This window comes from Chionomys nivalis, chromosome 9 (assembly GCF_950005125.1).
Source record: "Chionomys nivalis chromosome 9, mChiNiv1.1, whole genome shotgun sequence".
Classification (NCBI taxonomy): Eukaryota; Metazoa; Chordata; class Mammalia; order Rodentia; family Cricetidae; genus Chionomys; species Chionomys nivalis.
The window spans coordinates 20,248,707-20,275,238 of record NC_080094.1 but is presented as its reverse complement, the minus strand read 5'-3'; the positions used below and the strand labels follow the sequence as shown (position 1 = coordinate 20,275,238).

At 51.3% G+C, this 26,532-nt stretch overlaps 1 protein-coding gene across 1 annotated transcript in view; it reads left to right on the top strand.

Moving 5' to 3' along the window:
• Ctnnbl1 (catenin beta like 1) overlaps positions 1-22,253 on the top strand; it is a 159,427-nt gene extending 137,174 nt beyond the window's left edge. The window contains exons 12-16 of the mRNA XM_057780723.1: positions 995-1,092; positions 3,308-3,388; positions 15,377-15,514; positions 15,645-15,717; positions 22,079-22,253. Coding sequence (XP_057636706.1) covers positions 995-1,092; positions 3,308-3,388; positions 15,377-15,514; positions 15,645-15,717; positions 22,079-22,167 — 479 coding nt within the window. The 3' untranslated portion in view covers positions 22,168-22,253. The remainder of the gene's footprint in view (positions 1-994; positions 1,093-3,307; positions 3,389-15,376; positions 15,515-15,644; positions 15,718-22,078) is intronic.
• Positions 22,254-26,532: the final 4,279 nt, after the last annotated feature.

The following is a 26,532-nucleotide window of genomic DNA, read 5'->3' as shown; positions in this document are numbered from 1 at the left end:
TTCAAGGTCATTGCTGAAGGAATTTTAAAACTGTGGTGTGCGTGCGTGTGTGTGTGCATGTGTGTGTGCAACTGCACACGTGTAGAGCTGGAAGACAGCCTTGGGTGTGAGTCCTCACTTTCTACCTTGCTTGAGACGGGACCTCTTGTTTGCTGCTGTTTATGCCAGAGAGCCCTCCTCGTTGCTCCTGGGATTCTCTGTCTCGCTGTAGAAGCACCAGGGTTGCAGACATGTTCTACTATGTCTGGCTTCTCTGTGGGTTCTGGGGATGTGAACTCAGGTCCTTATGCCTGCACAGCCATCCTTTACCCACGGAGCCATCTCTCGGGAATCTTTTGTTGCTTAAAGAGAAAGCTGTCTTCAGAAGTGAAGTGACGCCTGCCTCATAGCCTGCAGTTGTCTCCTTTGCAAGGCTAGGGTAGCGCTGTCTGAGGGAAGCCACTGGGCTGCAGGGTGAAGGAGGCTGGCACAGTGGAAAGTGCTCACCTTCCAGCCCCCCTCAACATCAAGTGGGGGGTCAGCTCAGCAGAGTTTGGACACTTCACACTTTGTACTTCATTCCAGGGCAGTTGCCAGGGAAAGTTGCAAGGCAATTTGAGAAGTGACAGAATGTTTCTCATTCATCCTTCACTCATGTCCTGGCTGGTGTTCGTATTCTGTTCACAGGGCCTGTCTCTAAGTGGGGGATTAGTTTGAAATTCTGTTGTGGACAATACAAGTCAATTAATTCCAGGCAAGATAGAAATTCTCACCTCCCTTTGGTCTCCTTGCTCACTCTGTCCTTGAGGATGTCATACCTTCTGACTGTATATCTGTGCGGCATGCCCAGATAAATTTAGTTTTCTGATGACACCATTGAGGTTCTTGTCTTATTAATCAATAGTCTCAGTCATTGACGCCTCCTTTCTCCTCCTCTGACAGAGCAGACTGGGCTGAAAAGGTAATAATTACTGCTGTGATCTCAACGTGTTCTCTTCTTTCCTTCCCATCCCAGAGCATGTCTGTTCGATCCTGGCTTCCCTCCTACGCAACCTGAGAGGGCAGCAGCGGACCCGGCTTCTGAATAAATTTACCGAGAATGACAGCGAGAAGGTGGGTAACTGTGACCATGAAGACAGGAGCAGGACCAGAGTGCTGGGGAGACAGCTCCTCCCTTGAGGGGTGCTGGTGCCAGTGCTTCTCCCCTGAAGTATCTTCTCCAGCATCTGAGTCTGTTGCTTTGTGTCTTGAAGGTTCCTGAGTTTGCAGTCTTGTGTTCAGATGTCCTTTCCCCTGAAATGCCAGTGCCTTCTGGGGTGGCAGCAGCGGACACCTGGGGCTTTTCAGACCTGGGAGAGGAGAGTATAAGAGGGTTTAGGTTAGGGTGGAGTGGAGTGCACAGCATAGCCAGGTGACTGAGAACATGCTTTGGAGCCAGAGGTCTGTAGTTAAAACTGTTTTGCTATTTTCTAGATATGTGGGCTACAGACATGACTCAGGCACTTGGCATATAATCACAGAGACCAGAGTTTAGAAACCCAGAACCCATGTAAAAGCTGGACAGGTGTGGCAGCCACCCTGATCCCAGCATGCGGAAGGCAAAGCCCAGGGATCCCTGGGGCAAGCTGGCTGACAGTTAACTAGACTAGCTGGGGTCCTTGAGCGTTGGCTCAGCAAGAGACTTTGCTCCAGTAAGCAAAGTGGAGCACAAGCAAGGAGGACACCTGCTTCAACCTCAGACCTCTGCATGCACACGCATGTGCAAGAAAGAAGAGGTGTGTGCCACTCTGGAAGGCTCAGTGGTGGGTGGGGGCGGGCGGATTCGAGAGCTCTCACTAGGTGGTGAGGAAAGAAGGGTCTTGAAAGGAAATGCTGAGCAGCTCTGGTGGCTGCAGAAGCTGGTGGAGATCACTACGCTGTGTGAGACCAGAGAGCATTTCGTGTCGCCATCATGCATCCCAAACCAGAAGAACTGAACAATAACAGTAGCTACCATTTGTTGAATGACTGCTGGGGCATGGGGAACAAGGCGCCACCTTCACCGTGCTGTACAGAAGCTGCAGTTTATCTTAGTGTCCATGTCACCCATGTTTTCAGTAGGAAACTGAAGCTTAGAGGCATTACGGGAATTGCCCAAGATCATGCCACTAATACCCAGAGCTGGGGCTTGAACCCAGATTGCTGAGTACAGGAGCCTGTGTCTCTGTCCTCACTGTGTATAACAGGCAGTTCCAGAAGAGAAGGCGGCTCAGAGTCCCCATTTTAACACATTTTAATTACATTCCTGCTTGTACCCAAGGTAGGGCTGGGGCACAGCCTTCAGAGGGTCTTGCTCTGCCCCTTTGAGCTGTTTGTGCTGCCCAGTAGCAATGTACCACAGCACAGAGCATCCCAGCAGTCACATCGTGACATCATTTGACACTCCGTGCTCCAATTTCCACACCTTTGTAGTAGGAGTGACATCACGTCCCTGCTACCTGATATACTTTTTCATGGTAAAGGAAATCATGGACATAAAAACATGTGAAGGGAAATGCATCAAGTCACCAAGTCGCAATCAGCTGCCAAGCATTGGGGCTTGGGTGCATTTGCCTGGACTGTTTGCAACTACATTGGAGCAACATGATATCAGCTCCAGTGCAGAAAAAGACTGCTCGCCAGCAGCTATGGTGGCGCCAGCCTGGCAGGTAGGTCAGAAGTCTGGCCAGCATCAAGGCGGCACTCTTTCTGTCCTTTGAAGGCCTTGGGGAAAGAAAGTGAACCTTTCCAAACCCATTCGTGTCCCCAGGCCATGTTCCAGGATGGCTTTGCTAAGCTGAAAACTGACTCAAGTTATTTCTGAACAGAAGTCAAAGTCTTTTTCAGGTTGCTGAAGGAGTTTTTCTGGCTCTCTCTTCTGACTCAAAAGCAACTAAAAAGATTTTACTCTGGCTTTTTTTTTTTTTTTTTTAAGATCAGCTCTGGGGCAGAATCTGAACATGAAAGGTTTCAGTTGGAAAAAAGAAATCTAAGTTCTAAGTGAATATCAAGTATGTAGCTTCAAGTGCCTTCGCTTTGCAAGAAGAGACTCAAATGTTTATTTATTTATTTGTTTGTTGCTAACACTTGAATTCCCTGGAGTCCTAGAGGGGCTAGCAGTGGGCGTGCGTTCAAGCTGGTATGTGCTAGGTGCTGTTCTCACCAGCACCCTGTTCTGCTCTGGGTGTGTCCCTGATGTCCATCCCCCATATCAGAGGTAGAAAGCTGGGTCTCCCTTTGCAGGCAGCGACAGTGAAGTGTGTGTGGGGGTGCTCTTCCCTTCTCACTCCTGCCCGTGGTTCTCTTTCAGGTTGACAGGCTAATGGAGCTGCATTTTAAATATCTGGGTGCAATGCAAGTGGCTGACAAGAAGATTGAAGGGGAGAAGCATGTATGTATCCCTGCCCACTTCTTGCAAATTCCTGACACACTCCATTTGGTCCCTCGTGTGCCTTCTCTCTCTGCACAGGACAGGTAGACCAAAGGTGCCTCTATAGCCGTGGGCCACCTAACGTGTCTTAAGGGCAGATGTTGTGATAAGAGCCGCGGGGCTGCGTCCCCGGCACCCGGCCGCCCGCATGGCTAGCTTATGCCCCGAAATAATTACACGGAAACTGTATTTTTTTAATCACTGTCTGGCCCATTAGTTTTAGCCTCTTATTGGCTAGTTTTTACATATTGATTTAACCCATTTTTAATATTTTATATAGTACCACGAGCTGGCTTACCAAAAAAGACCTTAACCTATGTCAGTCTGAAATGGGAAAATTATGACGACTCTCTGACTCAGCTTTTTTTTCCCAGCATTCTCTTTTGTTTACTCCACCCACCTAAGGTTTGGCCTATCAAATGGACTAAGACAGTTTTCTTTATTAGTTAACCAATAAAAACAACAAATAAAATACAAAAACCACCTCCATCAGGCAGAGCGGAAGGCCACTGTGGTGTACATATGTATTAGTTGCTGTTATTGTTGTTTTGATCAAATACCGGACAAGTTAAGGGAAGAGGAGTTGGTTTTAGCTCACAGTTTGTGGCTGCACAGTCTATCAGTCTGTAGGCATGGTAACAGAAGCTTGAGGTAGCCAGTCACAAAGCAGGAAGAGGCGAATACTGGTGCTTAGCTCGCTTTCTTTTCTTTATTCAGCCCGGGACCCCAGTCCATGGGATGGCGCTGGGTAGGCCTTCCTTCTGAAAACATCCTCCGGTGTGCATTTCCCCAGAGGCTCTGAACCTAGTTAACAGTCATGGTGTTACGCCATTCTGCAAGTGGGGAGCTTTTAGGAGGAAGGATGTAAGTAGAACTGACCCAGGTCACTCTAGGAGTTTGGGACAAGACCCTAGGCAAGCACAACTCTCAAAAGTACCCAAGTACAGTGCCAGGATTTGGTACCATAGTGACCAAGTTGTTGGCTGCCATTGTCTTGAAGAAGTGGTGGTGGGGAGGGGGGATTCTAAGGAAGGAATCCCAGGGGAGGAGAGCAGGAGGAAGCTGAGAAGTCAGTAGATCCAGCTTTGCTTTCACAGATGGTCCAGGAAATAAAGGCTCCATCTCTGTGGCCAGGCCAAACCCTAGACTGCCATGGCTGGCCGTCTTCTCCTACAGCTTGCTGAGGGCCATGGGCCTGACTGGGTTTCCTATTCTTCTGTCAGGTGGTCCCCATGCTTCTCCCCTGCCTCCATACCACTCCATCTGCAGCGCTGTGGCTTACTCAGCTCACATCTTAATCAAGGCAGGTTGTCACATTCGCCGATTGTCCAGTCTGTCTTCTGTCCTGCAGACACTCCCAGGGTGCAGCCGTAGTACGGTATGATCGCTTCCCTGCTTCCTGCTGTCTGCAGGAGCCCTGAGTTTCCTTGTGATCTTGATTTTCTGGCTCTCGCAGTTCTCGCCTTGGAGGGGCATTTGAGGCTTTGGAGCCTCTCTAGCAGGAGTGTTTCGGCACCCACCCCAGCGGTAGGCAGAGCTGATCATCCGCTCTGCACAGCTAGACTGGAACTGGGGAATCCAGATGTGGGACCCTGAGACCTGTTTCTTTGCCATTTCCTGCCCAGTGCTCCCTCTCTGCCATAAAACACACCCCATCTAGGCAGGCCAGTAGGCTATAACTATTTCTCACTCCGTGAGTTCCCTGTGATCTCTAGGCCTGGTAAGTGCTCAGGTGTTTTGCTGATTGATTGAATTGATTGATAGGCACTTTCTTCTTTCACGTAGAGATCCAGCTGCAAGATAAAGGCAAGGACTCTAAATGCTGAGCTGGGCTTAGACACCTAGGCCAGCTCCTCGGCCCGCTCCTTCGTCTCATCTGGTACTTGAGGAACACTGAGTGACTGGCAGTGTCGCTTGTAGACATACATATAGGTTCTCTAGCTCTGTGTGGGAATAGCCATGACACCACCCCTGAGAGAACCTGCTGGAGCAGGTTTTAAGTGGCAGAAGAAAGCCTGCCAAGCAGACTCGCCACTTTGAAACTGCTGCCCGTCATGACTTTCACTGCTCCTCGTGTGCCTCCTAGGTCCCTCTACCTTAATACTTCACTCAGTTCAGTGGGCCATCCTTTGGTAACTGCTGTTTTGACAATGGGATGGATTAAAAACCTAAGGAAAAGACCTGAGAATGCAGCTCAGTCAGTGGAGCGTTTGCATGCACAAAACCCTAGGGTCAATCCCCAGCACCGTGTAAACTGGATATGGTAACATTTTCATTTAATCCCAGCACTTGCATGGTAGATGCAGAAAGACAAGAAGTTCAGGGTCATCCTCAACTACATAATGAGTCTGAGGCTAGCCTGGGCTACATGAGACCCCATCTCAAACAAACAAGAACAAAAACTACCTAAGAGGAAGGAGTTGTCCTCTGAGGAGGGGAGAAGATAGGAGAGGCCAGGCCTAGTAGAAAGTGGCACATACCTGTGGGGAATCAGGCCTGGGTTTCACACCAGCTCCGCTACTTCTGGCTTTGAGCTCCTGAGCAGCTAACTTATCCTCTCTACCTAAATGAGAGTGGCTGCTCCTTTCAGTGACTGAAAACTGAGTATAAGCGTTTGCAAAGTCTCTGACTCACTGAGTAGAAGCCGCTGCCGTGTGGCCCGTCATCCACTGCATTTCTGTGTCACTTCAGCGAGCCAGCAGTCCTTTCCCTGAGCTCCCTTCCTGCCTGCTGTCCCAGAGGAGCCACCTCAGCCGAACAGTTGTGCTGGCACAACCAGGTCTTTGTGTGAGGTGGAGCATAGACACACACTGGGAGCAGCCTGCATGCCGCTGTTAGGGTCCTTGGCGTGCTTCCCAAGATTATCCATTATGTGCATTGAAGAGGGTGTGAAATTGATTAGCACTGATGGAGAGTGACGGCTGCAGCCGCTCCCCCAGCCTCCAGCAGGCTGCTGTGTGCCATAGACTTGGGCCCTGCCATTCATTGACAAACATCTGTCTCCTTGGTGCCAAGGCCGTTTTGCTGGGCACTGGCAAACATTCCAAGGCCATTAGTGCTCAGCAGCCTCGTGCTGCTCCGAAAGCCAAGGCAGGCGGGGCATATTCATGAGTGGTGTTCACTGCCAGCACTTGGGCTCTGTCTTGGCAGATGAAGCCGCCTCGTGGGTGTCATGTCACAGAGCCACACAACCTCCTTTTCACCCCTTCCTCCTGCTGTCCTCTCTCTTAGGTCATAAACAGTTGGTCTCCCTTACCCCCATTACAGATGTCCTACCACCGTGGGAACTCTACAACACTGCTGATGTGAACACTGTTTCTAAGGCATTTGTGACCCTCAGAGTATTAAGAAATGAATGTCTCTCATTCTTCACCAGCCTGCAAAGATACCCACTCTAGATGACAGAATCAGATGTTAGCTTTTCAGTGTCTCTCAGCCACCTTTCCCTGTAAACCTTTTTTCTGAGTGCAATGCACTTGTGTGTGGTTTGCACTTGACCGAGATTCAATGGAGAAAATCCAGTCATTGGTAAATGTTGATTAAACTCCTGTTCTGGGCCAGGGACTGGACCAGGCACTGGCCAAGGGCAAGAGGCCCAAGTGCCAATTAAAGACCCAGGAGTGGTGTGCTGCTGGGGAGGGCTGGAGGTCCAGGGGTGGCTAGAGTCACCTTAGCCACTCTGTAATTCTTCCACGTGTACACCAGGTAGGGGTGGGGTGTTTGCAGTCTGCTGCCAGATCCTGGGACAGGAGAGCGAGAGCCAGGGAGTTGGGCTCAGTGCCAGGCCTTTCCCTGGCTCCCTGGCTCCCTGGCTTTGGACACATAACTATACTGCCCCAGCCTGTTTTTTTCCCTTAGTGGCCTTTTATTTTTAAGGTGTTTCCATTTTTTTTCTTGGAAATTGTAAAAGTAATGTCAAGTAGAAAAGCCGTAGCCATGCCCAGCACCTAGAAGGAGGCAGGGAACCTTTTGTTTCCTTTTCTCCAGGAGAAACCCTATTAACTTCCAGTTTGGTCTGACACTAATCCCTTTCTCTGCCTCCCCACCTGCAGTCCTGTCCTTCTGCATGGGTCTTACAGCTAGTGCCACATGCAAGGTCAGAGCTCATTAGGTGTGAGCCCTTCTCGAAGGGCATGGTCCCTGGCGCAGAGCTTCTCCACCATAGCTGGTGGGTAGTGTGCTTGTTTGCTTCCTCTGCGCCTGTGATCTGTTCTTAAGATTTGCACCCTGATGCTGGGCCTGATAAAGGACCACTGCCCTTGGGTGTTGAGGATGGATGGTGCTCCATACCTCAGTTGTTCCATAACTTTCCTTTTTGCCCCTAATGTTTAATTTAAAAAAAAAAAAAAAATCGAGCCAGGTGTGGTGGCACATACCTTTAGCCTAGCACTTTTGGAGGCAGAGGCAGGCAAATCTCTAAGTTCGAGGCCAGCCTGGTCTATTGAGATTTTACACAAACAAGGTTATCACACAGGGAAAACCTGTCTCAAAAAAACAAACAAATAAATATAAAATCAAATAAATTTAAAAAAAATTCGCCCCACCATTGAAAATACACACATGTAGATTTGGCTATAGCTGCAGCAGTACTGTAGGTTTTGTTGGCGGTAGTACCTGCTGTGCAAATGCTCTCCTGTGGAGCAATCCCCAGTCCTACAGATGTATGCAACTAAGGAAATCCATGTGTGCTTAGAAGCATGACTAGATTCTTCCAGCACCAGGTCATTTTATGCATTTTCAGTTCATATTTTATAACTATAGCAGTGTGTAACTAGAGGAGAGTGCCATTCATGCCTTGGGCTGGTGCCCAATGTGTTCAGGCTGTAGTCAGTGTCCTTGAGATCCAGAGTGAAGTTGGACATACCCCAGGGGCTCCTGGTTAACAAGATCTGAACTTTTAAAGGCCATGTAATGCTTCCAACTCTCCTAGCAAGCAGCAGCCCTCGTGATCAGTAAATATCCAGGGTGCTTGTCTCAGCAGATTTCACTGGGCTCCCCAAACAGGCTGAAGCCCAGAAAAGACCAAGATCCCTGTGGGTTCAATGTGCAGAAGCTGCCGTCAGAGCAAGACGTAATTAGATAGGTGCTGGCAGGGATTTCTGAAAGAGGGAGGAGAGCCTTAGAGAGAGGCTTTTCTTTCTTAGTTCCTGGGAAAATTATACTCAGCAGGTTTATTCAATAAAGTGTTCTCACCACATACTTTGCACCGTAATGACTTACAAATTGCATGCTAATTTTGCCACAGTTAAATCATTCCAGGCTTTATCCTGCAAAGAAAAAGATGGACTCTATAATGAAACAGTATCCACAGGATTTGATATCTTAAGCAGACCAACTGTTTCTTCAGCATCCAGAACTCACTTAAAGACATGGGTGACCGGGGTGGGGTGGGGTGTGTGACCCTGAGCTCCAAGTGACGATGCAGACAGTGAGAGCCCGGCTGCCACTGTTCTGCTAGCTGTGCTGGAAGCCTCAGGAGCAGGCTTTAAACAGGAGAGCACATCCTGCTGAGCATCCTCTCAGCTCGTCTTTAAACCAGTGTCTCACAGACGCTCTCCGCCAGTAAACTTGCCAGTGGGAGCCAGTAGGTGAGGGGAGAGCTTCGTAGTAGCTTTCCTCTCTCCTACCCCCTCTGTTGGATGCCCACAATTTCAGGCCCAGGCCCCTTTGATGTCTCCTGCTTCTCTGCCAATCAGTCACCAGAAGAGAAGTCCGTGGATCTGAGTTCTGGATCCACACCTCTCCCACCTGCCTTACAGTGTGGCTGTGAGCACTGTTTTGCATTTCTGACCCTGGATCCTAACTCAGTGAAGCTAATACCTCACCTCCCTGCCGCCTCCCAGGCCTGTTGTAGGGTTTTGCTAGGATAAAGGTTATACCAGGACCTCCCACGCCTGCAGGCTCACAGCCTGGTGTCACCCATAGGCTCTTCTGACTCTTGAAGTCAAACCTAGACTCTAGGTTCCCTAAACTGGGAACACTCTACGGCGTTCACCAATGTAATACATTAGACCTAGAAGCCATCCACTTATGCTTGCCACACATCCATCAGGCAGGCTCTTCCTGCAGTGGCCTCCTCCATCTCCCTTCTCACTGCCAAGGGCTTCATTGCAGGTGACCGTCATCTCTTCCTTTTGCTTTCACACACCAGCCACCTAATTTGTCTTCCTAGCTCTGAGAGTGTAGGATGAGCAAGGCTGCTTGTGGGGACCTGGCATGTGCAAGTGTGCTATGTGTTGTCAGCCTCTTCCTATGAGCAGGGCCCAGGCCTGGGAGTCTTGGATTCTTCTGGAGCTGCCATCCATTGGCTGTGCACGCGTGCGCACGCGCAAACACACACACACACACATACACTCCTAGACTATTTCCCAGGCTCAGCGTTCCCCAGCTGAGAAGACACAGTTTCTAGCCTACTTCTCCAGCTGTGTGCCCTATTTTAGAAGCTTTTGGTGGAAGGGCTTGTTTCGGGGCGTTTGCACCTCTCTCTGTTTACCACTTATGTTTCAGCTTGCCTTGGGCATGGCGAAGAAGCTGGCATCACTGGGTGATGGGGTGCCCTTGCCTGTGCCTATAGGACAGGCACTTCCAGTTGGGGCTGCATATTGAGGCTCGGAGGGCACTGTATTGGCTTCACGGCACCCTCTTGATGACCTGTCCTCTTCCGTCAGCCAGGGACAGCTCACTGCCTGTCAGGGGCAGCTTAGAAATGGCAACCTCAGAGCACTCGAGGGCTTGTGACCAGAGAGAGGCACATGGGAGGCTGGTGGTTCAGTTGTGCTTCCAAAGACAGATTAACATTTAAAGTGGAGCTGCAGCTGAAGGAGAACACAGCGGCCTGCAGTAATAGCACCTTGACGCTCCACATTCCACCTCCGTGGTGTCTTTGGCGATGAATCTGTTTATTTTAGCAACCCTCCGACAGGCGTATGCTGCTGGGAACTGCAATCTGTTCCACTTATAATACACCATTCACTCAATTACCATCTAAAATTTTATCCCAGCCCTCTCGCACGGAATGAACAAAACAAAACCTATCAGAGCGTCTTCTCGCTGTCTCAGATTGCATATGGAATTTTCTAGTCTAGCTGTACTTTCCCCGCACACCCCTCACACCCACCGTGCTTTTACAGGGTCCCATGACTGCCAGCAAGTGTTAAAGTCTGCTGTGTGGCCAAAAACGGTCCTCAGTTTCTGGTCCCCTGCCTGTACCCCCCAAGTGCTGGGATTACAGCTGTATGCCAGCCCAATGGGGTTGCTGTGGATCAAACCCGGGGTTTATCAGCATGAGGTGGGAGGTACACATTCTTCAGCTGGAGTGCATCCCTGCCCTACTCTCAATTCTTAAGTTTCTTTACTGGGAGAAAGACAGGCCAAGAAGTCCTGTGTTTAATGCTCCTGATGTACGTTAGTTTCCACATAACTTAAACACAGTACCCTGGTGCTCACTGGCTGATGCTGGGGCGGGTTCATGCCAAGACTTAGGAAACACAGGCTTGGAGGCAGTTTGTGTGCCCCTCTGCCCTGGCTCCACCACTCGCTCAGTCGCGCTCTGTGGCCAGAGACCAGAGGTTCCAGTGAGTACAGTCTTAATTCTTACCTCTCGGGGTTCAGAAGAGCAAATGTGACTCATCCAGTGCCTGGCACTCAGGAAACTGTGCCACTTTAGCTGAAGTGAAAAGACTGAAGGAAAGGCCTTGCACCAGGGAAGCCTGCTACACTGTCTCCCGCTGGAGGGCCGCGATAGTCACATGACGTGTCTCGCATTTTCCATTTGGAATTTGAAGGCGGTACCTGCCACTTGTACCCAACGGACAAGGAAGGTTTGCTTAGGGAGCACTGCTGCAGCTGACAGCAGTCACTTTCGTTCCCTGTGTGGCATGACATAAACTCCTGCTTCTTTTGCTTCCCCTAAGCAGGGAAGACGTGTGTGTTCTGTGTACCCAAACCCACAGCCCAGTATTGGGCTACATAAGGTACCATCCTGATAGATCAGTCTCACTGCACACCACTTTCTAGGCACTCCCGAAGCTGCTAGGGTGGCCTCCTGACCTTCAGAAGCCAGCCTCAGTCTCTGCTCTGCGCGGTCAGTGTGGCAATGGACTTGCCTTTCTTGGCGATGAGCTGTTATCTCTCTGAGATCTGCATTTGAAAATTCCACTCTCCAGTCTGAAAAGCTGTATGTTGGGAATTGAACATTGATGGACTGCTATTGGGGATGCTCCAAGGAAAGGGGAAGAGGAGCAGACAGAGCTTGCTCTTGTGGGTCTGTGCTTTCTAGAAAGCAACATGGAGAAGCCGGCAGCACAGTGTCCTGTCCAGTTAGAAGGTCAGGCTATGGGGGCAGTTGTAGCAGGAAGCGCTGTTGGGGCACTGGGCCATTGAGAGGAACACAAGCAGATGGCCCGGCCTCGTTCCGGAGCCCTGTACTCTTTATCATCTTTGTTTGTTATTCTGAAATCAGCGCCTGTATGGAGAGCACAGTTGCAGGTCTGTGTCCCAGTGCTGCCAGCCTGGCCTTGGGAGGTGGCCCTGCTTAAGCCAGTGTGTCTCCTACCCTGGGAAGTAAGGAGTGACTGTGCCTGACACCAAAGGCCACCTGCAGGGGCTCAGCTGCTCCCTTCAGTGGGTGGGTGGTCATTGTTCATACTGCCTTCTGTGTTCCTACCACATAGTAATGTATCAGAACTAAGTGAGCTACAGATGACTGGGAGCTCATCACAGGATCCACTCCCCTGGTCCTTCCCACCGTTATATCCTTGTATGACATGCCACCACTGCGCTCTCCAGCCCAGCAGGCAGACTCCTCTTCACCATCATTTCGGTCTGTCTGTTTTGTAGTGTTCTGTTTGTTTTTGAGAAAAGGTCTTATTATGTAGACCATAGAGAGCCGCATTTTTATTGTGTATCTAGAATGTCCTATGAGATTCAATTAGATCCGAGCTCAGAGTCTCTGCCTGTCTCCACTCCCTAGGCTTTGTCTAGCTCCCAGGTTCCCACAGGATGCATGCAGGGCTCGTGTCCTGTATCGTGCTGTCTTCAGAGATGTTTTGCTCCTGTGTGTTAAGCTCCTTACACTGTAGGTGCCTCAGAAATGTATAGTATTGTCGGGCGGTGGTGGCACACACCTTCAATCCCAGCACTAGGGAGGCAGAGGCAGGTGGATCTCTGAGTTCAAGGCCAACCTGTTTTATAGAGTGAATTCTAGTACAGCCAGGGCTACACAGAGAATTTCTGTCTCAGAAAACCAAAGGGGAAAAAAAGAAAGAAGTGTGTACTGTTGTGTCTCCTTCTATGATCCCAGCTCAGCACACAGAACCTGGCACAGTTAAGTGTGGGGTGGATGAATGCAGATTCTGGTCCTTCCAAAAGCCTCCTTCTTCCCTCTTAACTTTTGATTTTCCTTTCTTTTTTCCCTGCCTTAGGGTAATAATCTTATTACTAGACACCTAGTAAGGCCAGGTCCTGAATTCTACTGTTAATATTTCCACACAGAGGTGAATCAGACAAGGGTCCCATCCTCAGGGAGTCTGCATTCTGTTAACGGGCAGTTATGTAATAATGAGCAATTTCACCTCCGTGTGCCTTGATTTCTGATTTGTACAGTGGGATTAATAATCCCTTTCCTCTCCTCTTTAATTTCGCTCATAAGGACATGTGTGTATAATAAGACTTTAAACTCTATGACCATGTAGAAAAGCATGGTATGGGCACCGAATGCTTTTGTGAGTGGAAGCTGGGAGTTGATTTCCTTCCCGTGCCCCCCCAACCCCAGAGCAGGAAGTTAGGATCTGAGTGAGAAGAGGATGAGGCTCTTCCTGTACTGTGGCTTCCGCGGCGCTCTGACTACCAGGTGAATATTAACAATTGCCAGATGGCCAAGGAACTGGCTACTAAATGAGACTGAGGATTAGTGGTGGTGACGCCTAGACAGAGTGGGTCTCCAGCCTGCAGCCCTCTGCGCCTTGTAGACAGGCCTTTAGGGGCGAGATGAAAAGTAGCCTTGTGTTGCTGCAGGCTGGCCCCCGGGAAATAAAGAAGTGCATTATCTGCGACTAAGTGGTCTCTGAAGGGCTCCTGCTGCAGATTGACGGCCCTGTGCTAAGCCTTCCCATTCCACAGTCCCCTGGGCTCTGTCAGTGACAAGAGCCTATGTTGTCAGAAAGAACCATAGCCATAAAAATAGCCATGGAATTAGGAAATGGGTCATTGTCGTCACAGATGTGGCCCCCGCACTTGCTGTCTTAGACCGGTCCACAAGTCAAGCTCACGCCGTGTGTCCTGTGTTCTCCGCTCTCAGGCTTGCAGCAGCAAAACCTTTTTACTGTAGCCTCACCCTGCTTCCAGAGTCACAGTCCACCCTGGCATCCACTGCCTACACGGATGACGACACAGACTGTGGCAGAGGTGTACAGGGAGGGGTCTTGTCGGGGGCTCTGGTCCCAACCTTAAGTAATCAGGGAAGGCTTTCTGGGAGAGGTTGCTTAAAAACAGTGCAGGCTTGAGAGACACTCAGGTCCATGTTGGGAAATGTGAGACAAGCTGGGGGTGAGAATTCTCCCAGCGGTCCGTGCTGCTGGTCCACAGATGGTGGGAGGAGGGTGATATTCTAGACGTGCTGCAGTGTCGGTCACATGAGTGATGGGTAAAGCTGCTGATAGCAATGGGATGGTTTGTGCCTGGTGTCTCTGGGAGCCTCTTTGTTGAGGGTTTGTTTTTTAAGATAAGAACTGGCTGCAGAGGGAGAGAGGTACAGTCAGGAAGGTCTGGGAGAGAGCCTGTTGTCACTTAGGAGGTGTAGAGGGTGGTAGACTTGTGAGAAACTCTGGGAAAGTTGGATCTTGCCCCAGACACAATGGGAGCATGCGGACTGAGGCAGGGTGCGGAGAAAGGGACTAGGTTCTTGTGATTCAGAATGGAGGAAGGTGTGTCTTACAGAGCGTTGTGATTCAGAATGGAGGAAGGTGTGTCTTACAGAGCGTTGCCTCTGAAGGCCCAGCAGGAAGAGGAAAGTGTGGGTCCACTGAAGCAGTCCATTCTCGAGGTCAAGGGTGCAGGCAGCAAGGCTGCAGGGAAGGACGGGGAGGAGTAGGGTGGAGGTAAACCAGAGGATTTTACAGAGAAATGATGGCTGTGCGAGAAGAGAACCGCCTTCATGTGTCATTACACTGGCACTGTGCCCCATGCCCTTGTGCGGGTGTGGTGTGTCAGGCATCCCTTGTGTGTGTGGGGGGGGCAAGTGCATGTGTGCATACATGTACGGGGGTCAGAGGCCGACACATCTGCTATAATCACTCTCTACCTTTTTTTCTGAGACAGAGTCTCTCTCTGAACCTGGAGCTCACCAGTCAGACTAGCTGGCTAGTGGGCTCCAGGGATCCTGTGCCTGCACCTCCACACCCCAGCACTGGTTACAAGCGTACACCCACATGCTAGCTTTTTCCTTGGGTATAGAGACCTGAGCTCAGGTTCTCATGCTTGTGTGGCAAGCACACCTTTAATCCTAGGATGTGAGAGGCAGAGGCAGATGGAATGCTGTAAGTTCAAGGCCAGCGTGGTCTACATAGCAAGATCCATGATACAGAGAGAGACCCTATTTCAAACAAACAAACAAAACTAATAATCATGAACTAGAGTTTAAAAAAGAAAAAAGCTATACTAGCTTAGACTATGTCCCTTCAGCTTTTCTGGGATAGAATATTCAAATAGATGAGATCATTTTGGCCTCAAGTCATCAGAAAGGAAAGTGATCTTTGAACTTGCCTGTTGTGGCCTCAATGGTCCATGTGGAATGAGGAATACCAGAAAGATGCTTCAGGACAGAAGGGCAGGTGGAGACAAGGGCTTTTCCTTCTGTGTGGTGGCTGTTGGTGTAGTGTGACCAGACTAGAGGCTCATCCTTTGCCTGTCCAAGCACTATCCGGCTTTTATCCCGTGCTTGCTTGTTTTCAGGACATAGTGCGACGTGGGGAGATCATAGACAATGACATGGAGGACGAGTTCTACCTGCGGCGCCTGGATGCCGGGCTCTTTATTCTCCAGCACATCTGCTATGTCATGGCTGAGATCTGCAATGCCAACGTGCCCCAGGTAGGAGGACTTCCTGGCTCAACGCTCTCTGTAGTCCCTTCGCCTATGGGTCCTCTACTTCAGGTGGGGTGAGGATGGCACTGTGCCCTGGTGATTTCTTCCCCATCCCATTCTTTGCCTTCCTTATTAGATTCGCCAGCGGGTTCACCAGATCCTGAATATGCGTGGCAGCTCCATCAAGATTGTCAGGCACATCATCAAGGGTGAGTTGGGTGCTGCTGGGTCACATCTCTGGGGGCTACTCGGGCTTGCCAGACCCTATCAGTGTCCCTGGAAACCCGTGCCCTAGATATTCCGGACTGAGAGTGGCAAGCTCTTCTCCACTTCACCGTGCCAGGTTTTCTGTGTCGAGCACAGACGATTAACCTGTTGCTGTCTCTGTCTGCTTCCAGCTCCACACCGTAAACACAGATAAGGAGCACTAGGGCTCAGGACCATCTGCTGTTAAAACCTAGGGTGGGGAGGTGGCTCAGCAACAAAGGGCTTGCCACACATAGCGTGAGGTCTTGGGTTCAGATCCCCACCACCCATGCACAAGGCCTGGCACACACTGGGAGCTGTTAGCAGGAGGATCCCTGGAGCTTGCTGGCCAGCCGATCAGTTCAGGTTCACCGAGAGGGTACCTAGCTTCACCCTCTGTCCTCTGCATGCACACAGACATGACACCCCCACTAAAGCCAAACAAAGCAGAAAACATGGACGTGGTTCTCAACTGCACAGTAAGGCAGAGAACAAGGACGTGGCAAGAAGCAGCTGGAGCCATGCAGCCTGTGACTCCGAGGTGGCATCCTAGCACGGTTTGCCTCTCCCCTGTGCCAGCATTATCCCTTTCCTTTGCTCACACTGAAGGACGTGGGAAGATGGAGCGAGGTGCTGCTGACTTTTTAGTGAGCGCTCAGGGTGAAGATACCTCCTTCCCCCATTTTCTGTAACATCTCCCAAGTGCCCATGGGTCTAGGTCTGGACCTGACCAGGCTAGAGTAGCTCTGGAGAAGCCTGTGGTCACCCAGGGAGCCTCAGTCACAGGCCGGGCTGTCTATACTGAGCGCAGGCTGCAGCAGCACCATGGGCCGCCTATGCACTACCTGAGCATGGTGGGCTTAGGTGGTCAGTACAGTAACTCCACAGTTGGGTCCTGGTGGGTTGGAAAGCACAGACAGAGCCACTTTCCTCTCTGGACCTTGATCTGCCTGCTGCTAGGGTAGGGGATTGGGCTACATCGACTGGGAGGCTTTGCTCTTAGCCCTCTTGCAGGTCCACATAGAGAAGAGGGGAGGCTGTGGGGCCAGTTCCAGGTCTGCCTTCTGACTCAGACTCCATGCACCATGGGGTTGAAGGAGGTGACTGTGGTGGTTGATGGGAGCTTTTTGAGTCTCAATAAGCTCAATAAATGATGGTCATAAAACATTAGTTAATTACATTCATCATTGCCATCAGTGAGGCTCAGCTGAAGGCCTGTGGGAGGCCTCACAGGAGAAGTGGCATGAAGCTGGTGTGTGGGGCTGAGACAGTGGCATTCCAGGAGGAAGGAACAGTGTGAGTGAAAGCACGGCTGGAAGCCATATTGGCACAGCCGTGCCACACTGGGCATGGTATCTATTGTATCCATTCTGCTGATGAACACTTGCAAGGCCTGGCATCTGCTCTTTTATCCAAAGAGGAGGGTTAGAGGTGGACCCTGGGTGTCCCTCAGCATCAGAGCCCGTGAATTGGGCCAGTGTCAGCCAGCCTCCTCCGAGGGCCGTGATGCCTGCACCTCCAGCCTTTAAATGGCATTTACTGCCAACGCCCACGTGCGCAATTAGAGCTTTTGATTACCCTCAGCTCTGCTGTCTTGCTTTCAGGCTTCTCTCTGCACCTCCATCCCTCTAGTCAAAACAGCGAGCTTCCCAGAAGGAAAAAGTGTTGGTGGGGGCTTGAAGCGTAGTAGGTGGATGTTTTCCTTTCTGAACTGATATGGATACCTCAGGTCATTCAAAACATCCTGTTCGAGCCCGCCTCTGCCACCGTCTTACCGGCTCTCCCTAGGTGCTGACAGTGTATTCGCTGAGGGTCTGGGCAGGGGAGAGGCCTGTGCAGCTGCTGTCTGCTGTGACTTCCTCCCCCCCACCTCTGACCAGACCCCACACCCTCCTTTCATGCCCACCTCTCTCAGCCGTGCCACAGCCTGCACTGCAGGGAGTCCTGCCCCTTCTGCCTCCAGACTGTCTTGACCCTGTCCCCTCCTCTCCATCTGTATTCCTTCCAAGCCCTTTATCAAGTCAGTAATTGTTTTTATTTATGTGTTTGTTTACTCGTTTGGTCTGTCTCGTGTGTTAAAATGGAAACTCCATGATGTAAGGCACTGTTCTCCCTGTTCACCGTGTCTCCTCCCTCCTGGGCAGCAGGGCTCATAACGGGAACCCACCCGTGTTTCCAACACTGCTCATTAGAGCCCTGGTCTGATAGGGGTTAGGGAGCAGACATCCAAGGAAATCCCAGGTGAGGAGCAAGGGCCAGAGATTGGATAGGCTTCGGTGGTTTGGACTAGGTCCCAGCAGGTGGGGCAGCGGTTTTATGGCAGGTTATTAATTCTTTGGGTACATAGTGAGTTTGGGGTACATGTAGTAACTGCGTCACCTTGTTTGCCAGCAGTCAGTAGACTTCTCGCTAGAGCTCACAAGATGGTTTGGGCATTATTTGAAGCCATTTGTGTTCAGGTGACAGTCACAGGCCGGGAACTGGACACCATCATTTGAGGAAGCCTGCAGCATGATGCTGACCAATATATAAAAGGGTCTCAGTCCCATCCTGCAGGCCTGCCTCTGCCTCTCACATGCCAGGGGGAGCCTATCCCTGTTTCCTGTGATCCAGAACCTGTGCCACATATATGAACCCCAGACAGGGTACAGCAGGACCTGCAGGGCTAGTCACTTGGCAGTGTGAGGTCAGTGCTGAAACCAGAGGAACGCTTTAGTGACTTGGGCTGACTGTGTGCAGGCCACCCCATGAAGCCTGCCCTGCTCTCCTTTCCATCCCTGCCTCTCCCCTGCCTCACTATCAAATGAGTGAAGAAACAAAGCCTCATAAAGGAGACCAGCTCATCACTCTGTCTGCTTTGATTTTAATTTTGTTTTTCAGTTTGGGTTGCTTCCTTTTTTTTTTTAACATACTAATTAGATGAGAGCTTTTTTCTTTGATTTTATGGCCTACATATTTCCTAAGTTTTGCTGGCAGGATGACAGCTGATGTATCCCTTGAGGTCTCAGGAAACCGCTGATGAGGCAAGCCCAGCAGGGGACTTTTCCCAGGCTTTTCAGTCCCCTTTTTCATGGTTTTCCTCCCTCCTTTTCTGTTGGGGGTGCCAAGAGCACGGGAATAATTGATGGTTCATTAAAGCCCTGCTTTCTGAAGACTGCTTACTCGGCGCTCCGGGTCCAACCATCCCCAAACAGGCAGACCTGCCTGAAGACCACAGGTCCTTGAAGGAGCTGAGAAGGGCAGTCCCCACTGTGTGTGGGCTCCTTCCTGCCTCCGTCTTTGATACCTGGCACGGAGCAGAGCTTATTCACTGCAGAGTGAGCCCTGTACCAAAGTGGATCTCTAGGCTGCTCTGTGACGGGCCAGAATCCCAACTCACAGGGAGAGTTCCGCACTGAACCCCTCCCCGCTCTTAGCCACACTTCTTGGATTCGGTTGTTTTGGTTTTAGGAGTTTGTTTTTACTTTATTGTTTTAATTTTTGAGACAGGGTCTTCTCTATAGCCCAGGAAGATCTTGAACTTGTGATCCCCCTGCCTCCTGAGCAGCTGTGCTCACAGACCCGTGACACCAGGCCAGGCTTAACCACACCTTTGCCATGTGTTACCTCTCGCCGTCCAGAAGCCCTGGAGTGCAGAGTGGTCCCCTGAGCACATGAGGACACCAAGACTGCTGGGTGACAACAGCCACCTACCTACCTACCCCCTTCCTCTCCCTCTCAACTGTTGTCACCCATGTCCCACATCACTCGTGCCCGTTATGAGGCTGGGTATCTAGGTGTGAGGGCATGTTCATTGCATGGAGTCCTTGCATCCTCGGCCTGGAGCTGGCAGCAGCCTAGACTGAAGGACCAGCCATGGCCAGTAGAGCCTCCATACAGTGACAAGTGGTTATCTTACCCACCAGCTAAGCTGGCCGGTCGGGAGGCCCAGCAGCACCGGCAGCAGCTTTCTCTCTCAGGTTTACTTACATTCCCCTGGCCCAGCAAAATGTCCTGCTGAAGCATGCCACCAGCCCCAGTGTTCTCAAGCAAGTGCGGTGGACCCGAGGAACCTGCCTTGGTCTGGGGGATGATGCTGGCCTGCCTACCCCTCCATCTTCCTCATCCTGAATCTCTGACTGAGCTGTGTGCTCTGGCCCAGGCCCTTGCCTGGAAAACAGCTTTTGCTCTGCCCTCCCTACCCCCTTCCTCTCCCTCTCAACATAAACAGAACAGCTTGTATTCCATGTCTGTGTGGTAAACCTGCTGTCTAAAGTTTGCTTTAATATTTATGCGTTCAACCCTGCTGCCTGGGTTTGAGCTCCATCAAAGCCTGTATTCTAAGAGCATTTCAAATGCTGTGGAAGTAGGGAAGGGAGTTGATGCTGTCTCTCTCTCTCTAGTCCACCCCTCCTCCCCTTCCTTTCCCCAGTCCTTGGTCACCCTCTTCCTCACCTCAGAGTGCTCCCTACAACATCTCTCCTCTTCACACACATAGAAGAGAACTCTCCCAAGACCTCTAGGAGGAATCTGTTCAATATTTATTAACCACTGCAGCAGCTGAAATAACCAGCAGTAGTCAGCACCAAGATCTGCTCCAACCGAGACTCCAGAAAAAAAGATGGAGGCTGGGGGCCCAGCTGTACTGTGTGGGTGCAAACTGCCAGCTGTAGGAGACAGTAGAGAAGCCTGGGCTGGGTCCTTGTACCTGCTTCTGGGTATGACCAGCTCCCTGTGGGATGTGTGTCTGAGAGCTGCTCTATGACCTGACAGAGGAGTGGGGCCCAGCCGATCCACCCCACACCTGTCCTGGCCACTGGGGCCTTGGCCACAGCAGTGCCCCCAGGGCTGCCCCTGTGGAGCAGCTTCGGGAAGCCCTAGGAGCAGTTTTCCCCAGAGGTTAGGAGCAGGCAGGGCAGGGTGTTGCTTGGGTCAGCAATTGTCACTTTGGGGACCAGACTCACCCCTACTTCTTCTCACCGCTCACGTTGATTCTGGATGAATTCCAGCTCTTTTCGCAGCCCATACTTAGGCAAGCTGCCTCCGTTCCTTCGAATCCTCGGTTGCTGCTTCTGAGCAGGACTGGCCCTTCAGCCTGCCCGTGGTTGTGGTTGTGGTCGCTGGGGTTAAATCAACCACATCTATAGAACCTGCCACCCAGTAAGTGTGACCATTCCAGGATTAGGGCCTATGAGCTGGCCTTGCCTTGCCTGCCATAGCCTGATTGAGAGACCTGCTAAGGTGGCTATGGGGACAGGACATTCATAGCCTTGACAGAGAGAGCTCAGCAAGGGGCTTGACACAGACTTGTGCTTTCTGTTCTGTGCATCTGGGATGTGGTCTCTCCAAGGAAGTGACTTGGAGTATCCACTGAGAATTAACAGTAGAATGGGCACACTGGGACAGCAGAGTGTATGGCCTGGTTACGACCCCAGAGTTCTTTTCTGACCCACAGACGACTGAGCAGGATCTGCCGCCTGCTGCCTGGAGCAGGCCTCCACTGGTCTCTTAGGTCTTCAGCAAGCCTCCCTTCCCCTCACAGCTTCTGGTAACCATCATGTATACCCCATCTGGGAAGCAGGCATTGCAAAAGCAAATTCCCATCTCTCTCTCTCTTCTTTTCTTCTTGCTATACTAGGGATTGAATGCAGGACCTTGCCTGAGCCAGCTAAGCATTTTAGCGTGCACATGCATGCGCATGTGCACACACACTTTCTTATTTAAAGCATCTGAGTGAGATCTGCATTTCTAGGATGTTCTCACGTGATGTCATACTGCTGATCATGTCCCCACGCGGCAGTGCACAGAGCAGAACTTACATACCAGGCACCTCTCCTGCCTATTTGTGCTACTCTAACAAAACGCTTGAGACTGGATTCTTTATTATAAAGAAAGAAATCTATTCCCTTGAAGTTCTGGAGACCGGAAAGTCCAAGACCAAAACTGGCCTTTGGCATCTGAGAGAGAGGCCAAGAATGTTGTCTGTCCCCGTGTGGCAGAACAAAGGGACCTTACATGTTCCCCAGGGCCCTTGTATAAGAGTCACATCCCATCCATATGGGGGCTAGAGGCCGCAGCGTGAACTGCTGTGAGGGCCCCAGAGGCTCGAGCACATCAGTGCCTGGTAGCTTTGTACCGAATGACGTGCATGAAGGCTGAGGACTGATGTGCTCCGAGAAGACTTGAGCCTGGACAGTCAGTGAGCCTTGAGGATTCCAGCTACAGCTGCCACAAAGCGCTGCCCCCAGTGGCTCCTGTTGCACACTGATACTTGGGAGCAGTATGGAAAGACACAGCTCGGGACCACATACATGATCCAGCCTAACACCTATCCTTCTTCCCTAGAATACGCAGAGAACATTGGGGACGGCCGGAGCCCTGAGTTCCGAGAGACCGAGCAGAAGCGCATCCTGGGCTTGTTGGAGAACTTCTAGAAGACTGGGCAGAGTGTGCCTCGGACCCCTGGATCCCTCCTGGAAACCGTTTTACACTTGTGTGACTTGAAAAAAATTAAAGCTAGTTTTGGTATCCTTGGGCTGACGTTCCATGTGAAAGCCTCCGCCTTGACTCTCTCCCCCTCCACAGCAGGCACAGGCTTACCTAAGGAAGGCCGGAGCTGGCCTCACCCTGACCCCCCTCTCATGGGGAGTGGGGGTGTAGATGGTAGGCCAGCCAGATTTGTCTTGACACTGAGCGGCTGACGGCGACAGGAGGGACGTGCTGTCGTGGCCTGTGTAGGAGATGTTGGTGCACTGATGCCCAAGTAGCGCTCTACGCCCGGCACTGCAGGTTCTCGGGGCTGCGGCGGCAGAGTATTGCTCTCCATAGCAGTCTCACCCCAGCTCAGGCCACAGGGCTTCTGGCCCCCTGTAAGAGGGCCTGCGCTAACCTGAAACGCTAGTGTTCAGCCACTGTCTACACTCAGTCTCATGTCCTGTGAGGGCGTGTGGTACAGTGAGGCCTCTAACAGAGGCCACAGTCACTGTCTTTATTTACATTAGAAGTCTGTTGAAATTTGTTATCTAATGATTTAGTGTTGTTAATTACTATGTTAGACTTCATTTTAAGTGTTCAATGGTAAAAGTGCCCTCCCCGCAGCCCCACGCTCAGTACTAAGCATAGCCTGAGATGTATACTGGGTGGGGGTGCTGAGTGTCCCCACAGATGAGAAGGCCATGTAGTCTCAAATGGCCAGGTGGTGGTGGTGCATACCTTTAATCCCAACACTCAAGAGGCAGAGGCAGGAGGATCTCTGATTTGAGGCCAGCCTGGTCTACAGAGCAAGTTCCACGACAGCCAGGGCTACACAGAGAAACAAACAAAAATCTGAGAATGGCCTGATGCTGGTTTTTTTAAGCTCCTGAGAGGTTCTGAGCCTGGGGGGCACAAGGGAGTGATAGCAGGTGACCCCCTACCTTACCCACCTATGACCCATTGGATGTGTGGTTTTGACCTCTTGTGACAGACATCTCCAGAGCAGGCTGCCCAGTGTCACGGTGCTCCTGGGAATAAAGAGCCCATGATGACAGATGTGGTGGGCACATTCAGTGCTGACTTCTTTCATTGTGTGTGGCTGAGGTCTTAGCTCCTGGCTGACGTGAAAGCTCCTCCCTCCTGCAGACATCACACCTCAGAGGAGAGTCCTCCCATGCCAGGGCGTGTAGAGCCGCTTTGTGCAACACAGGGTTTCCCTGCAGGAAAGCACAAACGCTTGGTCACCAAAGAAACTGCAAGGAATGCCACACCTTCGCACAGGCCCATGGGTCACAATGCCACACGATAGTGCTTCTTACTCCTCACTGAACTCCAAGGAACCACCAAGCACACTTGGTATCAGTTGCACGTGGCACCCAGTACTGGAAGCACAGTCAGAGCCACCCTTGTGTGTCGGCCCCTGGAAGGCTGCGTAAGATGGAGAAGGTGTGTTCCACCATGAACTGGGCATCCCAGCAAAGCAGCAGAAGCAAGTTGCATGCCAGGTCCTGTTTACATCACTTCTGTGACCATCGTAGCTACACGAAATACCTGCTTGATGCTCACTGCGTTGTGGCTATGCCTCCTCACTGCAGCCCTGTAGGCCTGCCATCCCCAGCTGCAGGAAGCCAATCCTGAGGTTTCACGGTTACCCAGGGCTCAGGTCCTGTGGTCAGTGAGCCACAACCCACACTCACCGCGGGCCATGACTCTGCTGCACTCCTCCAGTGAGCCACAACCCACACTCACACCACGGGTTGTGACCCTCTGCTGCACTCCTCCAGTGAGACACACTCACACCGAGGGCCATGACCCTCTGCACTCCCCCAGTGAGCCACAATCACACCCACACCGCGGGCTGTGACCCTCTGCTGCACCCCTCCAGTGAGACACACCCACACTGCGGGCGTGACCCTCTGCTGCACCCCTCCAGTCTCCCAGTACTGACTGATGCGATTTTGACCCATCAGTGTGCTGTCTGTCCATGCGAGCTTTAATAAGGCCACAGACAGCGGTGCATGGGCGACCTATGGAATCACCGGCTTTTCCAGCTAAAGTTGGTACTCCTTTGATCATCACTTGTTCAATACTTCTTGTATTTTTTTACCTTTATTGGTTTTTAACCAGATAATACTTACACATGGTATCAGAGTTCAAAACTTAATTTTTAAATTTTTTTTATTGATTGATTTTATTGAGCTATACGTTTTTCTCTGCTCCCCTCCCTTCCTCTCCCCTCCCTTCCTCTCCCCTCCCTTTCAACCCTCTCCCATGGTTCCCATGCTCCAAATTTACTCAGGAGATCTTGTCTTTTTCTACTGCCCATGTAGATTAGATGTGTGTATGCCTCTCTTAGGGTCCTCATTGTTGTCTAGGTTCTCTGGGATTGTGTTAACTGAATAGTTTTAATTCAGTATTTGGAGAAGCTTGTTTCTTTACAAATTGAAAACACTGAGTATTCCATGGACGCAATTAGTTCAGGGCTAAGCCACAGCTACTACCACAGAAACATGCTGTCTCTTTGATACAGTCAGGCTTGATACTGGTAAGCATATCACTTTCTGTTGGTCTGAATGTGGTCAGCTGGGGTCATGGCCATTGTGCATAGTAGTCAAAACTTATTTTTAAATATTGCACCAAGAGCCTCCTTATTCCTGGAGCTGCTCCTGCCACCCAGCCATCTTCTCAACATGTGGACAGCACTGTCCAGCATGAGCTCCCAAAGGCCAGGCCTCTCAGCCAGCGCAGGAAACCGGGCTTCACGGATCTCCACACACCAGTCCTCTGGCAGTGGCTCCCTCCACTTGCCTGTCCTATTGTCCCCAAAAGCCCCTCTGCCAAAATAAGTCCCAACTCAGCCCTTCGTCTCTCAAATGAAAGCACTTGCCTGGCCTGTGCAAAGCCCTGGGATTGGTCCCCATGCCTACACATGCACACATTTCACAGGTGAGGAGTGGGCCCTTTCTGTTGGGTGTGAGGGCAGAGAGAGTCCAAAGCCTGACACCTACAGAGACAAGAGTGTGCACACTCCCGGGGCTACGGAGCCAAGGACTCTAGTCATAACACCCACTGCATAAAGCTGAGACCTCCAAATGCGACATAGACCCATGTCTTTCTGCTATCTTAGGGAAGCCCGGGCTCCTGGGCTGTGGCCCCAGCTCCTGAGGCTGCTTCACAGAGCAGCTTGTGCCCACCTCTGCTCTGGAAGGTCTCCCCGGGCTCCAGTGAAGGCCACCTCTCTTGTCCTGGCGTCTGAGCTCTGCATTCTTGAGATTTGAAGCTCTCTTCTTGCCTGTCCCATGTCAACATCTGAGTGGTCCCAGAACAGAGCCCTGCAGAGACGATATTCCTTTCCCATCCAGGTGTGATCTGAAACCTTAGAGCCTCCTAAAAGGAAAGTCATGGCTGCCTCCTTTGCCTGCTGTCATGGTGGGGGTCCACACGCCTGAATCAGCAAGGATGGGCGAGTCTAATTGAGAGAGATTAGCATGCAGGCTGCATTCATTTCTGTGTGGGACTATGGGGGGGGGGGGCTGGAAGGCATCCCTCAAGTCACCTCTCGTAGCACCAGTGCCCAGGTGGCACCTTCTGCCATTACCACAAGCATCAATTTAGTATCAGCAGGGAGATGAGACCCGCTTTCCTAGAGGCAAGACTTCGTGATGAGATTTCTTACCCAGCAGCAGAGGTAAAGGCAGGCCCACATTTTCAATCTGCTGTGTTCTTTGGTGCACATGGGAAGTGGTTGGGATCACAGCAGTGGGCCTTAGTTATTGGTGCACATGCCCTTGGTAGGGGCCCGTGAAGGTGTGGAACGGTGCGTTGTACAAATCTCCCCACCAGGTCTGCCTTCTGGCCACTCAGCCCCCTCCCTGGATGCAGCCCCTGCTGACCAGACCGGGCACCCCCTCCAGGTCCATCCAGGTGGGCTCATCTTGTCGTCGTCGTTGTTCCCCCCCCCCCCCCCCGTTGCTTTCCATTTGACATCTGCCACGTGGCCCACACTGGCCCTGCCGTAGCTACCGAGCTATAACGGGCGTGTGGCCTGTTGCTGATCTCTGGCTAATGTACCAGTGTGTGAACGTGCTGTGCAGGCTGTCACTTGACGCTTGTGTTTAAAGTCTAAAGTGGCAGAGTTAAAGAGGAGAGGGCGTTGTCATTGTTAGCTCTGTGGCTGTGTCACAAAGTCACCTAGGGCAGGGACTAAGGTAGCAGATCCAGTCCCCATAGCCCAGGCTGTCCCTAGCCCTCTTGGACCTGGGCAGGTGAGTAGAAGTCACTGGAATGGACTGGATTGACGCCAGACCATGTGCCTGATCACAGCC